The sequence below is a fragment of the Rhipicephalus sanguineus genome, chromosome 9 (assembly GCF_013339695.2).
Source record: "Rhipicephalus sanguineus isolate Rsan-2018 chromosome 9, BIME_Rsan_1.4, whole genome shotgun sequence".
In the NCBI taxonomy this organism is placed as follows: Eukaryota; Metazoa; Arthropoda; class Arachnida; order Ixodida; family Ixodidae; genus Rhipicephalus; species Rhipicephalus sanguineus.
The window spans coordinates 10,215,096-10,234,105 of NC_051184.2; the positions used below are offsets into that span (position 1 = coordinate 10,215,096).

The window sequence follows — 19,010 nt, forward strand, 5'->3', positions numbered from 1 at the left end:
ACGTCACCATCGGAATTCGGCGGGAAACATAAAGTCGGTCTAAACTAGTTTATTGTTTCACTTTAGTGTCGCTTTAAGCGACAGAGGGAATTGCGCTGGCAGAGTATTGCAAAAGTATTACGTCTATTTGTTGTAAACGGTCGAAAGAGCCGTAATTCAGGTTTAAAATTGGCAGGTAGCACGCCGGTGACCCTGCAACTGGTATTGCGCCACTGGTCAGATATTCAGAGCCCGGAAGGCGCACCGCAAAGCCGTCAACATGCTGCATCGGCCCAGGTGACAAGGACCAACCAGGGACGACAAACGAACTTGCTAAGCCATCCAATCACATGTAGGCCCATTTGTACCTGGGGATAAATGCAAACACCAGCAAAGGAGGCACATTACAAAACAGGGACTCGTTACATCTTTCCGGAGCAATCTCGCAGCGAACCTTAACAATAACATTACACTGATGGTGTCGAAGCTAACGTCTCGACAATGAACAACGTGAAACAGTCGGCCGCACCTAATCGCAATTAAGAAACGCCGTTCCACATACTACACGGCCCGTTAGGCTAATTAAAAAAACAAGTACATTGCAGATGAGGTGGGCAAGTAATATTAATTGTTAGGGTTTAACGTCGCAAAACCACGGTATGATGGACGCCGTAGTGGAGGTCTCCGGAAATTTCGACCACTTAGGGTTCACTAACGGGCATTTAAATCTAAGTACACGGGACTCAAGCATTTTCGCCTCCATCGAAAATTCGGCCGCCGCGGCCGGTGGGGTGGGCGAGCCCCAAAAAACCGAACCCTTCGTCTCATGACAGCAGTGACAAATACTGCGGACCTAAATTTCCTTGGTGTCATTCCTCGAAATCTTCGTTCGGTAGAGCGCCTACCAGAACACAGAATTATCTATCGGCAACTTCTGCCAAGGGGGGTGGGGCTTAATGATTGCTTGCTATCTCGCGTTAGCAGGAAACATTCTTGGCGAGATTTTCCCAGGTGCCCCAAAGCGACAGAACTGACAAGGCACTTCTATATCTCTCTGCATCGGTATTTTTGCACAAGAGTCGACCGCAGGAAGTCAGCGCACACAAGAGAAACGATTGGCAGCGTGCGCGAGTCGGTACAGCTGGCGAGATATTCCAGCAGAGTTGAAAAAGGAAAAACGAAAACTGGGAAAGGCGGGAAAGAGGAGAACGGTCAAATCGAAGGCGCGGAGATAAGGAAGAGAATGGCGAGAAAACGCCCGCCGCGGTAGTTAAAAAACATACACACTGGCGGGAGTGTTTTAAACATAAAGGAGAAGCGACGAAATCGAGAAACGGCGTTGCTTCAGCGGAAAGACGAGGAATATTTTGTCCGAACGAGCGAAGATGGCGAGTTCGGCGAAGACGCCGCGAGGAATTGGAAATCGGCGGAAATAATCGGCAGCGGGATTTCTTTCTGCGTGTGCGTGTGCGCGCTTTATACCGCAGAAAGGCAGCTGTCAAGGGGTAAACGGCCAAAGCAAATGGTCAATCCAGCGGGAAGTACGCGTCGATAAACGGCCGATAAAATAGATAACAACGAAAAAAAAAACAAAAAAACTCGATCGACTGTAGAAAAGATGTAGAAGTTGGAACAGTGCAACGACAAACGATAGCGCAATGTTCGCGCGAAGTCACAGAACTACACTTTCTCAGAAGCGAAGAAGTTCGCGTTCCGAGTAAAACAAAAAAAAAAGTTTTACAGATAACGAACAGGTGAGGAATCCGAGCGTCCAATTCTTCTTCCATTCGCCTTCGCAGAAGGATCTTTTTGGGGTAAGCTATAGATTGTAGCCAAGGGCTTCGACATAAAGGAAAGAATACATGGCAAAATGAAGCGCAAAAAAGCGGGACAAAAGAAGGTGAGAAGGGACGAGCGCTACTTATGCGGCGCTCGTCCCGTCTGCCTCACATTTTTTCTGTCCCATTTTTTCTTCGTATTTCATTTTACCGAGCATGCCTCAGCAAGCAGCATCACCAACTTGCCCAAACTTCTACTCTTCTAAAAGAAAGAAACAAAGCAAAAGATCACTAGACGTTACGGTGGCACGAACTTCTGAACCAAGCGAACTCGCAGCGTCCGAACGAGCCGCACAGCTTCTTACGCAGTCGAAGTAGTTAAAAAAAAAAAAAGAAACGTAATGAGGAGGAAAAGCTGCTCGATGCCCCTGTTACGGAGAAAGGAAGCGATCACGGTACCTCGATATTTCACCGGAATATGATGCGGGATGCGAACGGAGGGAGTGCGCGATTTCCCTGAGCATCTTCCAGGAAACCGCAAATTGCAAAACCGTCAGGGCACCGGGAGAGCAGCAGGACCGACGAAAATAAATAAAAGAATAATAAAACATTCGGGAACACTTAACGATCTCTCAGAGCCACCAGCTTCTACTGACACGCGACACGAACCATTTCTTGAGGACCGCTGATTTACAGGCAGTGCACGACAGGCGAAGAGATTTCGTCGAACGGAGCGTTCCAAGATCGCATTAATCCTCCTGCGGTCAACTCGTGAAGTTTAGGCCGCGTGACCGGCGTTATCGGGGAAATGGAAAAGACCACAAAAGTGGTTAGTCGCTCGGTACAGCACTTGATGCTTCGGCCAACGGCAATTAATCATCGAATCGCGACGGCGCGCCACGCCCGGATAAAATGCGAAAGGTGCGGTGACCGCCGCTTCTGCGTTCGTTGTGACCTACGACGGACGGTACTATGGATGCCTTGCAGCGACGCCACTGAAACAGCCACGTTGGAGCACCAACATGGTGGGACGCAAACTTTGCGATGTCACGTTAGTGTTATCAGTATATCGCATGCTGGTTCCTTATTCATGCACAAAGAACCAATAACGTTCCAGCGACGTCGTTATCACACCGAACAGGTTAATCGCCGCGTGATTATACTGCCTTGACGTCATCTAAGCCGCCATGTTGGAGGCATGTTGAGCGTCCATGACGTCACGTGCAAGCTATCAATAAACATAAGATTAAATAAATACAAGCTCCACCTACAGGTATCACCGACCCACCTAGAGAGAATTTGCACAGATGTTCCATCTAATCACATTCGCTCATTTCCGTGACGTCAACCCTATTTCGCGTGTTTCAGATAACTGGTCTTCCCGTACGGGTAAATTCATCGGAGACGTCCAGGTAAATTTCATCGGAGATTCTGACAACACTGCAGTGTTGTCAGAATCACTGCAGCATGTTTAGCCAATGGTCATATTTTCGGTAACCTTTAGTGTTTTGCGAACCTTTAGTTTTCGATATGCCTGGTGCAGAAATTGAGAAAATGATTAGCGTAGAAAAAGCAGTTGGGTTCGAAAGGAAACCAGCTTGCACGACCGTCTCACGTAGGTTATTTGACAAGCGCGCCACGGTTTTGCGGGCGGACCTTGTATGTATTCCCAGGTTGTAACCGACTATACAGCGATTAGAAATAAATTTCTCGGGTTTTGATATGCCAAAACCACGACATGATTATAAGGCACGCCGTAGTGGAGGGCTCCGGAAATTTCGGCCGCCTGCGCTTCTTTAACGTGCGCCTAAATCTAAGTACACGGGCCTCTCGCATTTCGGCTCCATCGAAATGTGACCGCCGCGGCTGGGATCGAACCCGCGACTTTCGGTTCAGGTACTACAGTGCTCAATTTCCGAAGTATGCTGAGGAAAAGTGCATGTTTCGTTTTCCGCTAAAGTACACGGCTTTTTTTTTTCTCCTCCGGAGCAAAAGCCCGCGGAATTTTTCATCTTTTTTTTTTTCTTTACAGCTAGTCACGCAAAAGCCGGGACTCTCGCGTGGGCACGGTTGCGTGTCGAGGCACATATACGAAACGTGGGCGCGCCCCGCGAGATACACGCACGTCTCAGGCAAAAAAAAAAAAAAAAAAAAAAGATGTGAAGGCGACCTTAGTCCTCGTTTCGTAGCGGCACTCGCACGTCGGCGTTCGTGTGCCCTGGTGTGCATTCCTTCGGTTAAAGGGACACTAAAGGCAAATATTAAGTCGACGTTGATTGTTGAAATAACGGTCCAGAAACCTCGTAGTGCTACTTTTGTGCCAAGGAAGTGCTTATTTTGAAATAAAATCACGTTTTAGTGGTCCGCATCGCGTTAGCGCACTTCAAATCACCCGCCTAAAAGCGGTGTTTCTCACGTCACTGCTGCTGCCGTGCCCAACGTTGCCCGCCTCTAGTGCGCGGCGGCGTGTACTGGCGGCGTGCACCATTCGGGCATCCGGCAACATCACATGCATGCGGCATTTTGTCGAACTTTCTGTCAGAGCGACTTTCACGAGCGCGCAAAACACATGCGGCAGTACGGCGATACCGAAACTACCACTGAGACGTGTGGGGATTGAGGCTTGCCCGTCGCCATTGCGCGGGTTTTTCGCCTATTTCTGCCATCCTCATGCCCGATCATGCCGCTCCCCTCCTCCGCCGTCCTAGGCGCTGGGCGAGCGGGGGTGACGTTAACCCCCTCACCCCGGCGCCGGATCTCGACGGTGGCGCCGCGTGCGAGTCTCGCGAGACGTTTTGCGCGGCGGGTCAGACTCTCTCTGGACCTCGTAGGGTAAGCAGGGTAAGCACGCATTTTCTTTCCCGTCCATCGGCTCCTTTGTTTGGGCTCGCTCGGACGGAGTTCGCGAACGGTGCCTTGCGCCAGCGGCGAGCGCTTACCTTACGTTGTCCTTTTCCGAACGCTAGGCTGAAGAGCGGTGCGGTGCATTCGCGCGTGGTCTTACTACGCCGAAGCCGTACCTATCGAAGCCAACGCGAGCGGAGTTTGCCCTTGCTCGAGCGATCGGGCCCTGTTTTGGTCGCTGATCGTGAGAGCACGCAGCATAGTCGCGAGGGAACGTTTCTCTCAGCGGCGTGTCGCCGTGAGCCCTTTTGCCCGCGCGAGCGGCACCCTTTGTGTTGTACTTTCGCCCGTGGCGTGGTTAAGCCTGTTTTGCTTCTCCCGCCGCCTTTGGGAGCGGGCGTTGTACTGCGTTTGTGGTGTTGCCGCAGGCAATAAAGTGTTGCGGATCTCGAGAGCAGTACTGTGTACTTGCCGCGCTGCGCTCGGCGCCTTTGTTGCGCTCGAACGCACGTGTGCAGTGGCGCGCTAGTTCACGCGAGGTGACGGCAAACGCGGCCCTGTGGCTCGCTAAGTCCGAACCCACGCTAGTGGCCGTACTCCTGTGAGATACGTGCACACTACAGACGCGACCTCGTGAGCGAAGCAGGGTGCCGGGCGAAGCGCAGTTCGGCGAAAACGGAACCTTTGAACCACGCGCGCCGTTCCACATGGCAACGCCAAAGAGGTTCTTTTTTCCGTGAATCAAACAGAAACGAACCAGCAGCACTTTATTACGTCTTTTGATGCACGGAAGGTTCTTTTTTTTACTGCTGCTAGTTTGATTACCAGTGATTTATTGTATGGCAGACTCTCATACGTCATCGGGATCATTTCCAAAATGTGCCGCTCGTGGCGCTCACCGTGTGATACATTTAGCTGAATTTCTCGGTAAGCAGGGCAGTGCTGTTGATAATATTGCCGTTTTAGACGTTGTCATACATTGAGCTTTCACTCTGACATAAACTGTTATTTGCCTTTAGTTTCCCTTTAACGTTGTGTTTCGTCGCGCTGCCTAAACGGACCTCCAAGGCCACGTAGTAAGAAGCGCGTAGTTGAGATGTGCTCCGCCAGGTGCCGCAACGATCTCAGCTGCCCACAAGGAAGCCGTCTGCTCTTTTCAATGACCCATTCAATTAAATTTCATTAATTATCTTAAGTAAAGTTATGTTCCGATATCGTATGTATCCAATATTACTTTTGACTTGAACCAAAACCCATTGATATCGTACCAGTTCTATTGTTACAACACTTTTTCTGAATATTCGTGAAACCGGAAGTTACCACAGAGAGCATACGAAGTGCCGGGCGATGTTACCTGTTTGGACTTTATGAGGAACATCAAGGCGACGGCAAAAAAAATATATATATTGGCCTGGAGTGCCCACACAGATTCCCCCCTATTTCACGATGCCACTGCGCATGCGCCCTTCCCCTAGCGGAAAGGGCGCGAAACGTCTCTTCATCTCGGAGGCTTTCGTTCTGGCAATACCGGCTGTCCCGGCGCCTACCAAAACGGCAGAGCGCAGCACAGGACAATGTAAAGGCGGAATGCAATAAAAGACTCCTGAAAGGGTGCAACCATGTTTACGGAGGTACTATCGCGATCTCGAAACCACCCGTATGCACTCACTCGAGCACGAGGATCCTCCTCCTGCGCATGCGCCGATGCGAGCAACGGCGCACGGCGATCACGACGGTGACGTTGATGATGAGGAAGCCGACGATGCCGGTGAGCGCGCCCAGGAGCACGTTGAAGGAAGGCACGGCGCGACTGCTGCTCTCTTCGTCGCGCAGGATGGTCTGCTTGTAGACCGAGTGGTACGAGCCCTGGTACGGGTCCCGCTGACGCCACTCGCTGCTGCCGCCGCTTCGAGAGTCAGACTGCTGCTGCTGCTGCTGCTGCTGCTGCTGAGTGGGCCAGGACCACTGGTGCGTCGACTGCTGGTCGCCTCCGACGTAAACCCCTGGCGAGAACGAAAGCAGAAGAAACGGTTCCTCTGTGTTAACATTCCAAAGCATGACGGAATAAACTGATTGCGCTTAACTACACACCGCTTAACTGTAGTTAAAGTTAATTTAGTTTGGTTTATACAGCGAAGCTGTTTGTCTACCCTGCGCCGTCGCCGTCGTAGAAGTAGGCGTCACGCAGGTCACGTGACCAGAGGGGTATGTGAATAAAGAAATATTAGTAACGGCTCCGGTTATATATATATATATATATATATATATATATATTGCTCGCTTTAGTCCACCAATATTGTAAACGTCTCCTGCTGAAATAAACCGCTGACCAACCAATTAACGCTTGTCACGAGTTACCCCAAGAACACTTTCGTTCGTCGCCACTGATCGTCGCCGACTGACCTGTGGTGAATCTGAGCACGTTGGATGTGATCTTGGTCTCGGTGCTCGCCGTGGTGTTGCCGCCGGAATCTGGCGACGACGACGCCGCGGCGTCGGCGAGGCAGCAGTAGCAGACCATGTGGAAGTGGTACGTGGTGTTGTGCCGCAGGCCACCCACGATGAAGGTTGGGCCGCGGGGCATGAAGTTGGACATGACCTCTACCTGGTACGGGTCCTCGAGGGGCCCGTAGGCCAGCTCGCACGCCGACAGTCGGGACGCCGGGTCTTCGTCTTCGTCTCCTCCGTGATCTTTACTAGAGCTTCCTGGCTGCTGCTCAAGCCGCCAGGCGATCTCGGCGTAGCTCTCGCTGGCGCGGCTCAGTCCCACAACCAGGGAGCCACCCTTGTGCTGCGCAGTCGAATGCGCCGCCTGCTGCGCTGCCTCGCTCCCATTGGTCTTTACTGTTGAGAAGAAATCGGGGGCTTTTATCGGGCAGGTTACGAAACGTAATGCACAAGGTTTCTCACGTGGGCTAGTTGGTTCATGAACGTTATGGCATAGTACAAAATACGCGACAGCGAGCGGCGCGTCGCTGTCGACTCCGGTTTTGACAGTAGTGATTCTGGCAAAGTAGTGAGAACCGCGATCAACGTCACGGCGTACATTCTTGGCCCCTCCAGTGACACAGGCCACTTATACTGGCAAAATAGCGATACTTATGCAATGTCACGCAGAACCTTCCCGTTCATTCAAATTTTTGGCGGTGGTAGGACGTCATACGTGACGTGTCCGCTGAGGTCACGTGACGGCGACCGCAGGTAAGAGCGGCACTAGTGAGACGCTCTGGTACTATCATTGGTGGCGCGCAAATCATGTCTTACATTTGCCATAATTTCTCGATTACTAAAGCACCACTGTGCGTAATACTGGCGTTTTAGAGGTTCTCAAGCATAGCACTTTCACTCAGACAATAATTATTTGCCTTTAGTCTCCCCTTTAATATAGACGTCAGACTCTGGAGTTTCCAAGACGTGTGGCGCCACCTGTCGGAGAAGTATTGAGTAGTGCATAGACCGACTCCCTCGCACAGTTTGCTATGGGACCAGGTGCAACTAGCGAGTGCGAAACAACGATTGAGCTTAATATCCCGTGTGTTTGCGATTTAACACACAGAACGAAAGCTGTGAATTGCTCTCCGCTAGTCGGACGCGCCACCGTACCGTCGTGAAGTGCTTGCTGGATCACTCGCCAGAACGACGGCGAAAACAGCAGCAGACGAGACCCCTCCGCACGCTACGAAGAAACGCCGCAAAAGACGCACTGTTGCGTTGTGAATTGCCACGGACGTAAAAGACTGAATAACAACGTTCAGTTTTACCGATTTTCACAGTTGTCGTACGAAGAAGAAAGGCGAGAGCGCTGGATATGGGATGTTGCGAGCGTGTTCGGTAAGCGAAGTACCCGCGTTCTCCACAGCCGGTCGCATGAGAAAGTGTGATAATGACTTGCTCTGCTGTTGTTTTGCGTAGCCCTGATGGAGAACCGTGGTAACCTTGACTATGAAGCTCAGCAGAGGCTCTGACCGCGGTGCTTGTCGTGTAACACGCTAGAGGCAGTCTGAAGACGCGTGATACGCACACCGCAACGAGTTGGTCGTCACAACACATCATCGCGGACGTACGTTTTGAAGGCTCAGAGTTCTGGTTCTAACTATAGCTAACACGTGCGCCATACAAGTAAATCGCTGAATGTTGGTCGTGACCACCTTCAAGTTTGTTTCGCCCGTGTCCTCCGCGGTTGCCGTAGCTATCTCGGAGGCCACGGTTTTGCCTTTGGTTGTATCCCGCGATAGTGGGCGCGCACGTATCCCCATTTGCAGTACACACAAACGGAAGACGACCATCAAGAGACCATTTGAGGATGCGTAATAAAACAGTCCAATGCACAGGAAGCGAGAGATGAATTAACGGAGAATGCAACTGCAAAGGCGAAAATCGCCGGGCCCATTCGTCCCTGATGAACGTAGTTTTGTACCACTGATCGTAAGATGCATAGCTAAGTAAATTGATCGTGTATGTACTTTATCGCTGTGGCATTACGTATATAACCGATTTTCACACATTTAGGCGCTAGAGAACGGATATCGGAGGGCTTGCCTCGAATTCGATGTCGTGTGATGCTCGCTCGTACTTGCGAGTTGCAGCGCGCGGGAATAACTAAAACTTATTTTGCATTGTACTCGCAGTTCGCTTTGATCAGTTTCCTTTGTTTCTGAAGCGTGGATTGGCGGAAGAAGCTTTCCAGGTCCTTGATTTTCAGTAAACGGCGCCTGGACACCAACGAAAGAGGAGGGATATATTGTGGCCTATGCACAATCGCTTGCGGGCGGCTCTCTTTGCACTACCCAGTTAGTGCCAGGGCTGCGATGAGGGCGCTGGTGGCGGTGTTTTTCGCAGCGCCGCCTGGGCAGAGTCTTTGTCACGCACTATAGTCGTTGTAGGGGCAAGACAGCAAGACGCGAGTGACAATATATACCTGCTAAAAACATCAGCCGCGTTCTCGTAGTTCGCAATGAGCAGTTATATTCTCTGTCCGCGGTCGAAACGCTCAAAGCACCCGTCGCGTTGTATACGTGCAACGCTGCTTACAGAGAGGTTGCCTCTCTGGCAACCATAGAGAGAAGCCACGGAGTTCGCATTGAAGGTTTTCAGCGGCATTCGGTATATACATTAACAAAGCATCGGACAATCTGTCCACAGTTCCTTGCACTTAATTATGCAGGAATGTGCGCCTAAACTGAAAAGGAACGGCGTTACGCTAACTGGGAGAACAATAAAAGTTTCACCGCTGTATAGTAACTAGCAAGCAGGCGCTCACATCCTCCTCTCATTGGTTACACCTAATTTTATTCGCCAAAATCAGCTGTCGTTACCCCTTTCACTATTCGCTCACCGGATAACGCCTCTACATCGGCTATCGTCGACGACGAAGTTCTGAAGCAGTGATAGTATTTAGTTAACGAGCATTCCCGGATCGATAACTGATCCAAACTAAATCGTAGAATCTTCGTAGCCTACGAAGTTAGCTTGCTGTCTCTAGCCCGTTTAATGACCGTTCCCCATCCAGTATCGCTACTCCTGTAGCGGCACGGCAAGCAAACTGTCCCACCGCGGTGAACAAACCTCGTTTGCGGTCAGCCAAATGGTTGGCGCCAATAAAACTACACGAGAGGAAACGGCCCATGAAAAAACGGGGTGCACTACTCGCAGCTTTTAGAGGAAGAGGACCCTGTAATTTGTCCGCATTGTCAGAGCCACTTAAATGAAAGGTCAATTAAATTAGCCAATACCGCGCCTGCTTCTGCGCGCAGGATTGCTTTTATAGCCGATGCACCATTCACCGTTCCGCCAGAGAAAACAAAGCGTGCTTAGAAGGCTGAATTCTTGAAATCAGTTCAGCAGGAATGAGCGTCTTTGCTACTCTATAAAAAAGAATAAAAAAGGCGGAATAGATCTAGAGCTCCTTTTTTTGAAGTGGACCTTAATAAAGTTTTGCAACTAACCAACCAACCAACCAACCAACCACCCAGCAAACAATCATAGGCTTGCGCACGGGAAGGGACGAGGGGGCCTTCTTTATCACATGAGGGGGGGGGGGGGCAAAGTCTGCCCCACACTTTTACTGTCGGATCTGTCCCTCCATTGTTTTAAGAGCAGAGTGGCGACCACGCAGGTTTTTCCCAATAATGGCGGCCGGAGGCCCCTGATGTTGCATTCCAAGAACTGTTTACTTCCCCATCTTTAATCCCAGAATGCCAGGTTGCCAAAGGGGACACCATGAGAAGCACGTCATCGCGTCATTTTAATCTTTTCTTTTCATCCATTGGGAGGCATGTCATCTTTTGGACTCGACCAACGTGGTGGGGGGGGGGGGGGGGGGGGGGGGGAAGGGGGGGATTAAACCCCTTTTAAAGGGGAACCCTACGCATGCCTACGGACGCAACCTATAATGAAACCAACAGACAATGAAGCCAAGGAATAGATTGGGGACGTCATTTGTAGTCTTTAACTGCATGCAGCGTAGTAATTACGACATTAAGGGGAAGGAACTAAAGTGGACGAAAAAAACACTTTGCCGCCGGTAGGGACCGAACCTACAACGTTAATAATAATTGTTTGGGTTCTAAGTCCCAAACTCACGATATGATTATGAGGGACGCCGTAATGGTGGGCTCCAAAAATTTCGACCACTTGGGCTTCAACGGGCACCTAAATATAAGCACACGGGCCTCTAGCATTTCGCCTCCAAACGAAATTCGGCTGCCGCGGTCGGGATTCGATTCCGCGACTTTCGGGCAGCAGTCGAGCACCATAACCACTAGACTACCGTGGCAGGTTCCGAACCTACAACCTTCTGATAACGTGATTTCAGAATTCAGAAAATCTATTTACTCGTACAGCTTAAAGGGGTCGTGACAACAAATTTTCAGGCTATAAAAAGCCTGCTGTAGGCTTCCTCTGTATGCAAGGACACTCGATCAGCACGAAGTGTTGGACACAGCAAACGTTTAGAATATGTTTTAATTCGCTTCCAAAGTGTGCCTAAATGATCATTCTCGGGATCGAGACTCATCGCTAGCACGACTGACACCTACGTCACTGTGTAGAAGCGTAAAGAAAGTTTTAGTGACGTCAGTCCACATTAGAGTGACGTGCAATGAGCGGTGACCCACAGCTCCGCTGCATCAGACAAGCCAAGTGAGCATCGGTTGCGAACTACGCTCATTTTTTGCTGAACTTGGCGAAGTAGCCAAAATTGTTCGCATTTTGCAAAGTGCTTCGCATAGTCACGCGAACCTGTGAAGGCGACATTAGAGAAGTCTAGTTCGCGCACTTCTTTATACCGGGTTGCCATAGCCGTAAACGTGAGAGGACAGGTAGGTGGGACCACCTGGTGACGCTAAGAAGAATCAGGCAAGCTCAGAATTGCTGTTGCTGAAGCCTAATGTATTCTACTTCTCTGTTGGTGTAAATTCTCGGCAGCGGCGTAGTTTCGAAATGCGTTGCATTTTAAAATATTTTTTCTTCACGGTCACTCAGCGAAAACAAAGAAATGCATCTATACTTGTGGTTGCACGAAGTGTCGAAAGATGTCGATACCATCATCCCGTAACCCGGTACTCCGCAAACATATCTCTGCGTATACCGGAATACCGTACACGCTAATATTCTTTACTATAAAATTTTAGCGAGTGTTGAAGGCATCCGGACGGTTGCTTGCGTGCGTGTGCGAGAGACGATACAGCACTGCGTACGTGAATGCTTTGTGGGCCCACGTGTTCAAGCGTCCTACACAGTGACGTCAGTGTCCAACTCGACGCCCAGAAACCGAAGCCGAAAGTCGTTCATAAATAAGGCGATATTAAATTATTTAGCGAGAATACATGAATCATGGAGCAATAAAAAACGTTTGTAGCAAAGAACGCGCAAGCCACAAATTTGATGACACCACCCCTTCAAAAGGGGTCCCGCAACACTTTTCCAAGTAACCATCGAATGTCTTCATTAAAGGAGTTTATTTTCTCACGAATCGACCGCCGCAAAAATTTTAGAATCCGTCAAGTACGAGCGGAGTTACAGAGATATGTCGCACGCTGTAATTGCTTTCTCTCTTCTCTCGTCCCGACGAGCGCGCCGGAAGCTAAGCAGGGAGGGATGGCACGGTGGAAGGAAGTTACGTCACACGCGCGTCATGACCTCGAGCATTTTTTTTTTTCTTCGAACGCGCGGCTTAGAGCCAGTGCAGAGCCAGTGTAGCCAGTGTGATCGTGAGCGCGCGCGTGGGCATGTGACGGCCGCCGTAACTACGCAGCTCACGATGCTCAAATTAACCAATAGCGTGAAATTTGGGTATATCGCGCGGTCATTTGGGTATATGGCATAATTTGTCGAAAGAAGAAAGAACAGTTTCTAGCTGACTTTGAGAATTTAATTAATTGCAAATTCCAGGCCGTGTGCTGCGCTAGAATGTTTGGCGCGCGTGTTCTCTGGAGCCTCGACTAACGATCGCCAGCGTTTTCTGACCACGCTGAAAAAAAGGTTGCGGGGCCCGCCTAAGTAAACAACTTTTATTTTTACTGTCACTTCAACATGTGTGACATTTGCTTTCGCGTTCGCGATGACTGTGGCAAGCTGGTGCGCGTGCAGTTGTGTTATGGCTGCGAAAATTCCCATCGGACCAGCAGACGCGGAAGGTGCGCCCGAACATTGCTCTCAATTACGGAATACAAAGAATAATTAGCCGACAGCCGGTCGGACAATTGGATCAAGCGCGACCAGCTTCGACGCAGTCGGTGTAGGTCCACGAGGTTTATTTGCTCATGGCAACATACAACATTGTTAGCATTCTGAGACTGTTTTCTATGTACGTTTGTTTTACCACTGAAATTCGCATGCGCTGGTGGTCTGGATGCTGTTAGTCTGTAAAAGCGATGCCAGACGACTATACTGGCCCCTGCTGTAACGAACGATTTATTTTTCTCAGAGGGCGAATGCGCTAGGCGAAGAGTGTTCGGCATTCTTGCAGATTTTCTCCATTTTTCCATAATACAATAATTGTTGGGGTTTAATGTCCCAAAGCCACGATATGATTATGAGGGACGCCGTATCGGAGGGCTCCGAATAATTTCGACGAACTGGCCGTGTATACTAGCCTCGTTCTCGTTTGCGCAAGGTGCTAACCAGGCGGCGCAACGTGTGCCTCATATTCTTGCCGGGGGTTTGTTGCGCAAAACTCCAGAACTTTATTTAACGAGGTCAGAGCAACGTCGGAAAGCGGCAAGAATATCGTGCCTAAATTGACTGGCGGTGTAGACAAAACAATAAGTCGCAAGTAACACGTTTCGCGGGTATTACGACAAAGCCTGCGGCTGCGCATGGTTCCTTCCTGCTTGCTATACAAGCCATCCATCCATGTCTAGGCGAAAGAAATGATGACGCAATGCAAAGGTGTTTGCGACACGCACGTGCATGTTTCTTTCGGCGCCGCAGACGCTCGCATTCTTAATCGCCACGCAGGAAGCCAGTTGGCCGTGGTTAGGTTTTCTTTTCCTTCGCAAGCTGATCTCCTGAGAAAGGTGCAGCCGGAAAGCGCGTTGGCATCACGGAATGCCCGAACGAAAGAGAAGAAATAATAACGAGAGCTGCGCTAAAAAAAAAACGGAGGTCATTGCAAGCCGTGCCGCGCAAAACACGTTCAACCTAACGCAGCCAGAACTTGTTAGGCTTCTATTTGTGGGCGTTCGTCCCAGCCGTTTTTCAAAGCAACGCAAGGTTACGCCTGATTTTTGTTTGCTTTTTGTTCTTCTTACGCTTATTTCGTTCTTCCGTGCGCAGCGCCGCGACCTTCGTGCCACTGTACGTTTGTAACAAATAACGCGCAAGCCACAAATTTGATGACACTACTCTTTTGAAGGAGTGAAGTGGATCGAATCCCGCGGAGGGACATGTGGTAGAACCTTACAGGTAACAACGTGATGACTTCGAGCCACTAATTCACACAAGACAAGTATATATACTTGCAGAACCGTTTTGTCTAAGTTCAAAGAAACAACCCTAGTGTTTCCTTAAAAAGACACAGTATAGCCTAGAGAATCTCAAAGAACTTGCATTAAATAGGTCTCAATGGCGGTCATATACCCATGGTAACACCTGTATAGCTGCCAGCAACTTGACGGCACAACAACAACAACAACAACAACAACAACGTAGTGATTTACAAGTTCACTAAATTAAACAGTAAGAAGCTCATTTTTTAAAGAGAGAGATTAAAAGATCTCTTTTTTTTTCTCCTTATCGTTAAAACCCAATGTCGGTGAGACTGTGCGCCTTCACGAACATCGATGCAGCTTTCTTTTCTTTTTCTTTTTTTTTTAAATCATATGTTGGCTATCTCGGAGGAGTCCGAATTTTCTAAACCTGCAGCTTGCTGAGTTCAGTCTATGCCTTATTTTCAAACCGCAATGAAGCCCTGAAATTTAACATGGCCTCTCATACTAAGGTAACAACATGATCCGAGTGGTGTTTTTAGTATTGTAGTTAAGTTACCAACACAGCCACGTTTATTTTTCGGTTTACTGTCCCTTCAACCTTTCTTTAGCTATTTGCATTTACCGACCAGCTGGGTCCAACAAATGTATTACATCAGTCCAAAGCGCTTACCATTAATGTATTGTCAGTCACTTTTATTTTGTCTGCCACTCACAAGGACATAGCTAACCGAGGTATCCCGGCCGGTACAGCATGCAAACATCTAACTTCACTAGGTGAGCAGTGAGATTTCACAAACCAAATCGAGCGGGCTAACTCCCCTAAATTCACGAATAAAAACGGCAGCGTCAGACAGCGTGCTGAGCTGCAAAACTACATAAAAATGAATTCGTGGCTTTAAAATTCGCGGCCGGAAAAGGCAAACAACAAGCGGGCCAAACAAAAAAGAAACGCACAGCCAGAAAAAAATACGTCAATCCGATTGAGGCAGCATGTCGTTCACGGTGGACGCTTCTTCCATCCCTAAGCAGCCAGATCCAATATTGGCCTTATACTTGTTGATGACACAACGGTTGCTAGGGGGGACAGTGTCCATGGGACCGTGTAGGTGCCATGATCGAAGGCAAACACGAAGAAAGAAAAAAAGTCTGTCGCCGTCGTCCCCGCTCTGGGCACCAAGCGATACGGGCGTTCTTGCTTATTCTGCTTGGCGCAAAAACTTAGCTGACGGTCAACTGCGTAAACAAACATGTTGTCTCTAGCCAAGAGGAGAGACTCCCTGGGCCGGAAACTTATGGCGCGGGAAAGCGTAAAATAACGTCTGCCGTGCCGTGTCGGCGATCAATCAATCGAACACGGTTTCCGCGTCTGTGCTGCGCCAACGTTTTTAACGGAAGTGCGACGACGCCGGCCAATATTACTTTTAAGCACGACGGAGACGTCTTCCAAGCTTGAGCGCATCCCACGAATGAGGAATAACAATAAAAAGTTAAGGCGCAGAATGTAGAAGTATTGCAGTTTTGTTAACTTCGTTTACTTTGTTTGCAGGCACACCTTTTCAGTGCTGAAAAGTGGCAGCAGGATGCTGCAAAAACCGCAAGTCGAGGCGGAACTAGTGGAAGAAGTGGTGACTTTCAACTTGCAAGTTCAGACAGCGCGCGCTTCTGTGCGCTTTTGTGTACGCACTGGTCAGACGACGCAAACAACTCCAGAAATTCCTGTGTTTGAACAACGTGCTGAAAGTCGAGTGTGTGATAACTGCCGTGTAGTGGCCAGCGCGCATCACGTGTCGTGGCTATTTTCAAGCCCCCGCGGGGCGGCTCCGTAAATAAACAAAGACCGCAGCTGACAGAGAGGTTCTCACGGCCCCGAAGCGCGACTTTCCTGTTTCGTAGAAACACCCGTACGCGACGAGGCGACAAGCAATGAGCGACCAGAGATCAAGATCACCGATACATTTCCCGTTCACAGACGTAAGTAAGGCTAATGACTCGGGACGCTGGCGCCAACGGGACGCCCGGCGCGGAGGTCAGCTGCCCACGCACGGTGCATAAAAGAAACGCACAGTGGAAACGGGCCGAGGAGTTGTGGAGTGAGTGGGGGAAGCGAACTCACCAAGAGCATGCGTCCAAGTTGAAAAGCCAAGCAGGAGAAGTATTCCGGCCCACAGTCCGAGCTCCGAGACGCAAGCCATTGCGTTGCCGATGGTTGCAGTAAAGTTCGGACCGATCGCATTTCGGTTTCCCCGCCCGACGATGCGACGCGGAGAATGTTCCTGCCCGATCTGTGGAGTTTGCGAGGCCGCGCGTCGGCTCCTATCACCTCGTTGCCATGTTGCTTTTTGCGACTCCGCCAATACTCGGAAACACTGCCGCTCCGGCGTCCCAAAGAATTACGTCATGATGACGTCACCGACACCATCTTGAATAATTTGCTAGTTCGGCGGCCTTTTAAAAGGGGCCGTAACTGAAGGTGAAATTGGCGCTAGTGTTCATGGAGATTCAAAATTAAAGCAGCCAATGGCAGCCTGCCGCCGTGCCGGCAAAGCTGTGCACCCCGTGCCGGCCGCGGAGGCCGCGCGCGCGCCGCGACGCTAGTTTTGAATTCCTCGAAAGTTCCGTTGTAGCATGAAGCGAGTGTTGAGCGCAGGCACCAGGCTGGCCGTGCAGGCACGCTATGCTTGGCGGACAGCTGCAAGTCTCCCGTTGTGGTTGGCGGGTCATTGTTCGCTCTTGAGACTTATCGGAGTGGTCGTTATGTCAGCCGTGCTCCGTCGCCGCCATACAGGAGCCCGTCCTAGTCGCCGGCCTTGATATGAAGTTTCGTGATGTTCCGTTACATGAAGCGAGCTTTGGCCGGCGTGTGGAGTTTTCGTGGTGTTTGCGTGTTGTGCGCTCTTGCCGCCGTGGTGGTTAACGGCACGCACCATTCGTACATCATGGAACGGTGCACGGATACTTCAAGACCGGCCGAGTTCCGCAAGATTCTTCGGGGTTCCGAAAAACTAAAGGTGAGCATGCGGCTTGCGTTCGCAGCCACACATTTACGAATTGCAGTTGGACAACAAAGTTATTGTTTTTTTAATTACGGCTGAATCGTGAAAAGCACGATGTTGCAGTTAATATCGCTGTTCCTAGAAGGAATGAAATTAAAGAACTTGAGACTCATAGTTTAACTTTTGCGTCTATGACAGAACTGCGTGATGGAAGTGCGTTTTGCTTTTTTTGCCTGTTTATCACTCGCCATCATTTAAATACGCGTTCCTGAGACTCAATAGGCAGTTTTAGAATAGCGTACGAAAAGCTTTGCGCTGGCTTTTCGCGCAACTGTCATGCGTCGTACGCTAACCGCTTGCGGGCTCCCGTAGTGACGGAAATAGCGAGCCGCAAACGCTAAAATAGCGTACGCTATTCTGAAACTGCCTAATGTATCGCAGCTTGCACTGAGCCGAGACGACGAAACTACGTTTGCCTCATGCGACTGCGTAATTTGTATCGTTGGAATTAATAGTTTTCAATTGCTTTATTTCAGGACGGAAACGTTTTCGGAGTATTCGAGAAGGCAAGAACTGATGCGTTTGCCCAAGGAGGGGTTAACAGCTGTAGAATCAGCGCTCTGCGAAGTCTCGATCCGCAACTCAAGTGGACCAGCTTTCTACCCTGCCCCAGTGCTTCTTCTCGGTGCGTGAATATGCTATGTACTTACGGCTGAAGAAGTAGTTTGTGTGTTTATATATTGTCTCTGTTATTGCCTATGGAAAAACCGCTCTAAGGATTCATGTGTAGGCATGAGACATGTCCTATATGCAGAATTTTACTGTTTGTGTTTATCACAATGAAGTGCTCAGTGTACTCAACATGACGTCCTCCCTTCAGTGGCGTTATATTCAGCTAGGCATTGCATTCGCGGTGAAAGAAAAGCTGCGTATAGGCTTATTTCACCTGGTCGTTGAGTAATACGCTTTTCTTCGAATGTCATGTGCTGCTGCATAAACTGATCATGGCCTGCATCCCGTTGCCACCAACTAACTTTCAAGTAGTGTTCAAGTACCATATACTGTGTCTTGCTCTTTTTAGCGCAATGTACTACTTACTGTGCTAAATCTTATCTTTTTCATTTTGTTTATCTGGTGAAGGTGTCCAGCATTTCATGTATATTTGTGCAAAATCTGAGCAATTATGTAAGTGGTTGCTTTGTGTTTCGTATCATTTCAACGGTTAATAAGTAAATCATTCCAATATTATTTCATATTTACATATTTTGCGCTTCGTTATGTTTTTGTCATGCACTGAGATTTCTTTAAACTACATGATTACCTCTCATCAGAGGCTCCTCTGCACTTTGCTCGGTATTGCACCAAATGAAAATCGTGTTTCTTATATGTGTGTACGTCAAAGGGCCTACACTTTCCAATGTGTTCGATTTTTTAATTTCTAAATTTTACAATGAACTTTTGTGTTTAGTCATGCGCACACTGAA

The 19,010-nt window shown here is 49.4% G+C and overlaps 1 protein-coding gene across 1 annotated transcript in view; it reads right to left on the reverse strand.

The window, feature by feature from the left end:
- The window catches only part of LOC119404578 (uncharacterized), a 28,469-nt gene extending 11,588 nt beyond the window's left edge, over window positions 1–16,881 (reverse strand). The window contains exons 1-3 of the mRNA XM_037671124.2: window positions 16,647–16,881; window positions 7,005–7,445; window positions 6,271–6,604 (exon numbers count right to left, since the gene is read on the reverse strand). Coding sequence (XP_037527052.1) covers window positions 6,271–6,604; window positions 7,005–7,445; window positions 16,647–16,725 — 854 coding nt within the window. The 5' untranslated portion in view covers window positions 16,726–16,881. The remainder of the gene's footprint in view (window positions 1–6,270; window positions 6,605–7,004; window positions 7,446–16,646) is intronic.
- Between the last annotated feature and the right edge of the window lie 2,129 nt (window positions 16,882–19,010).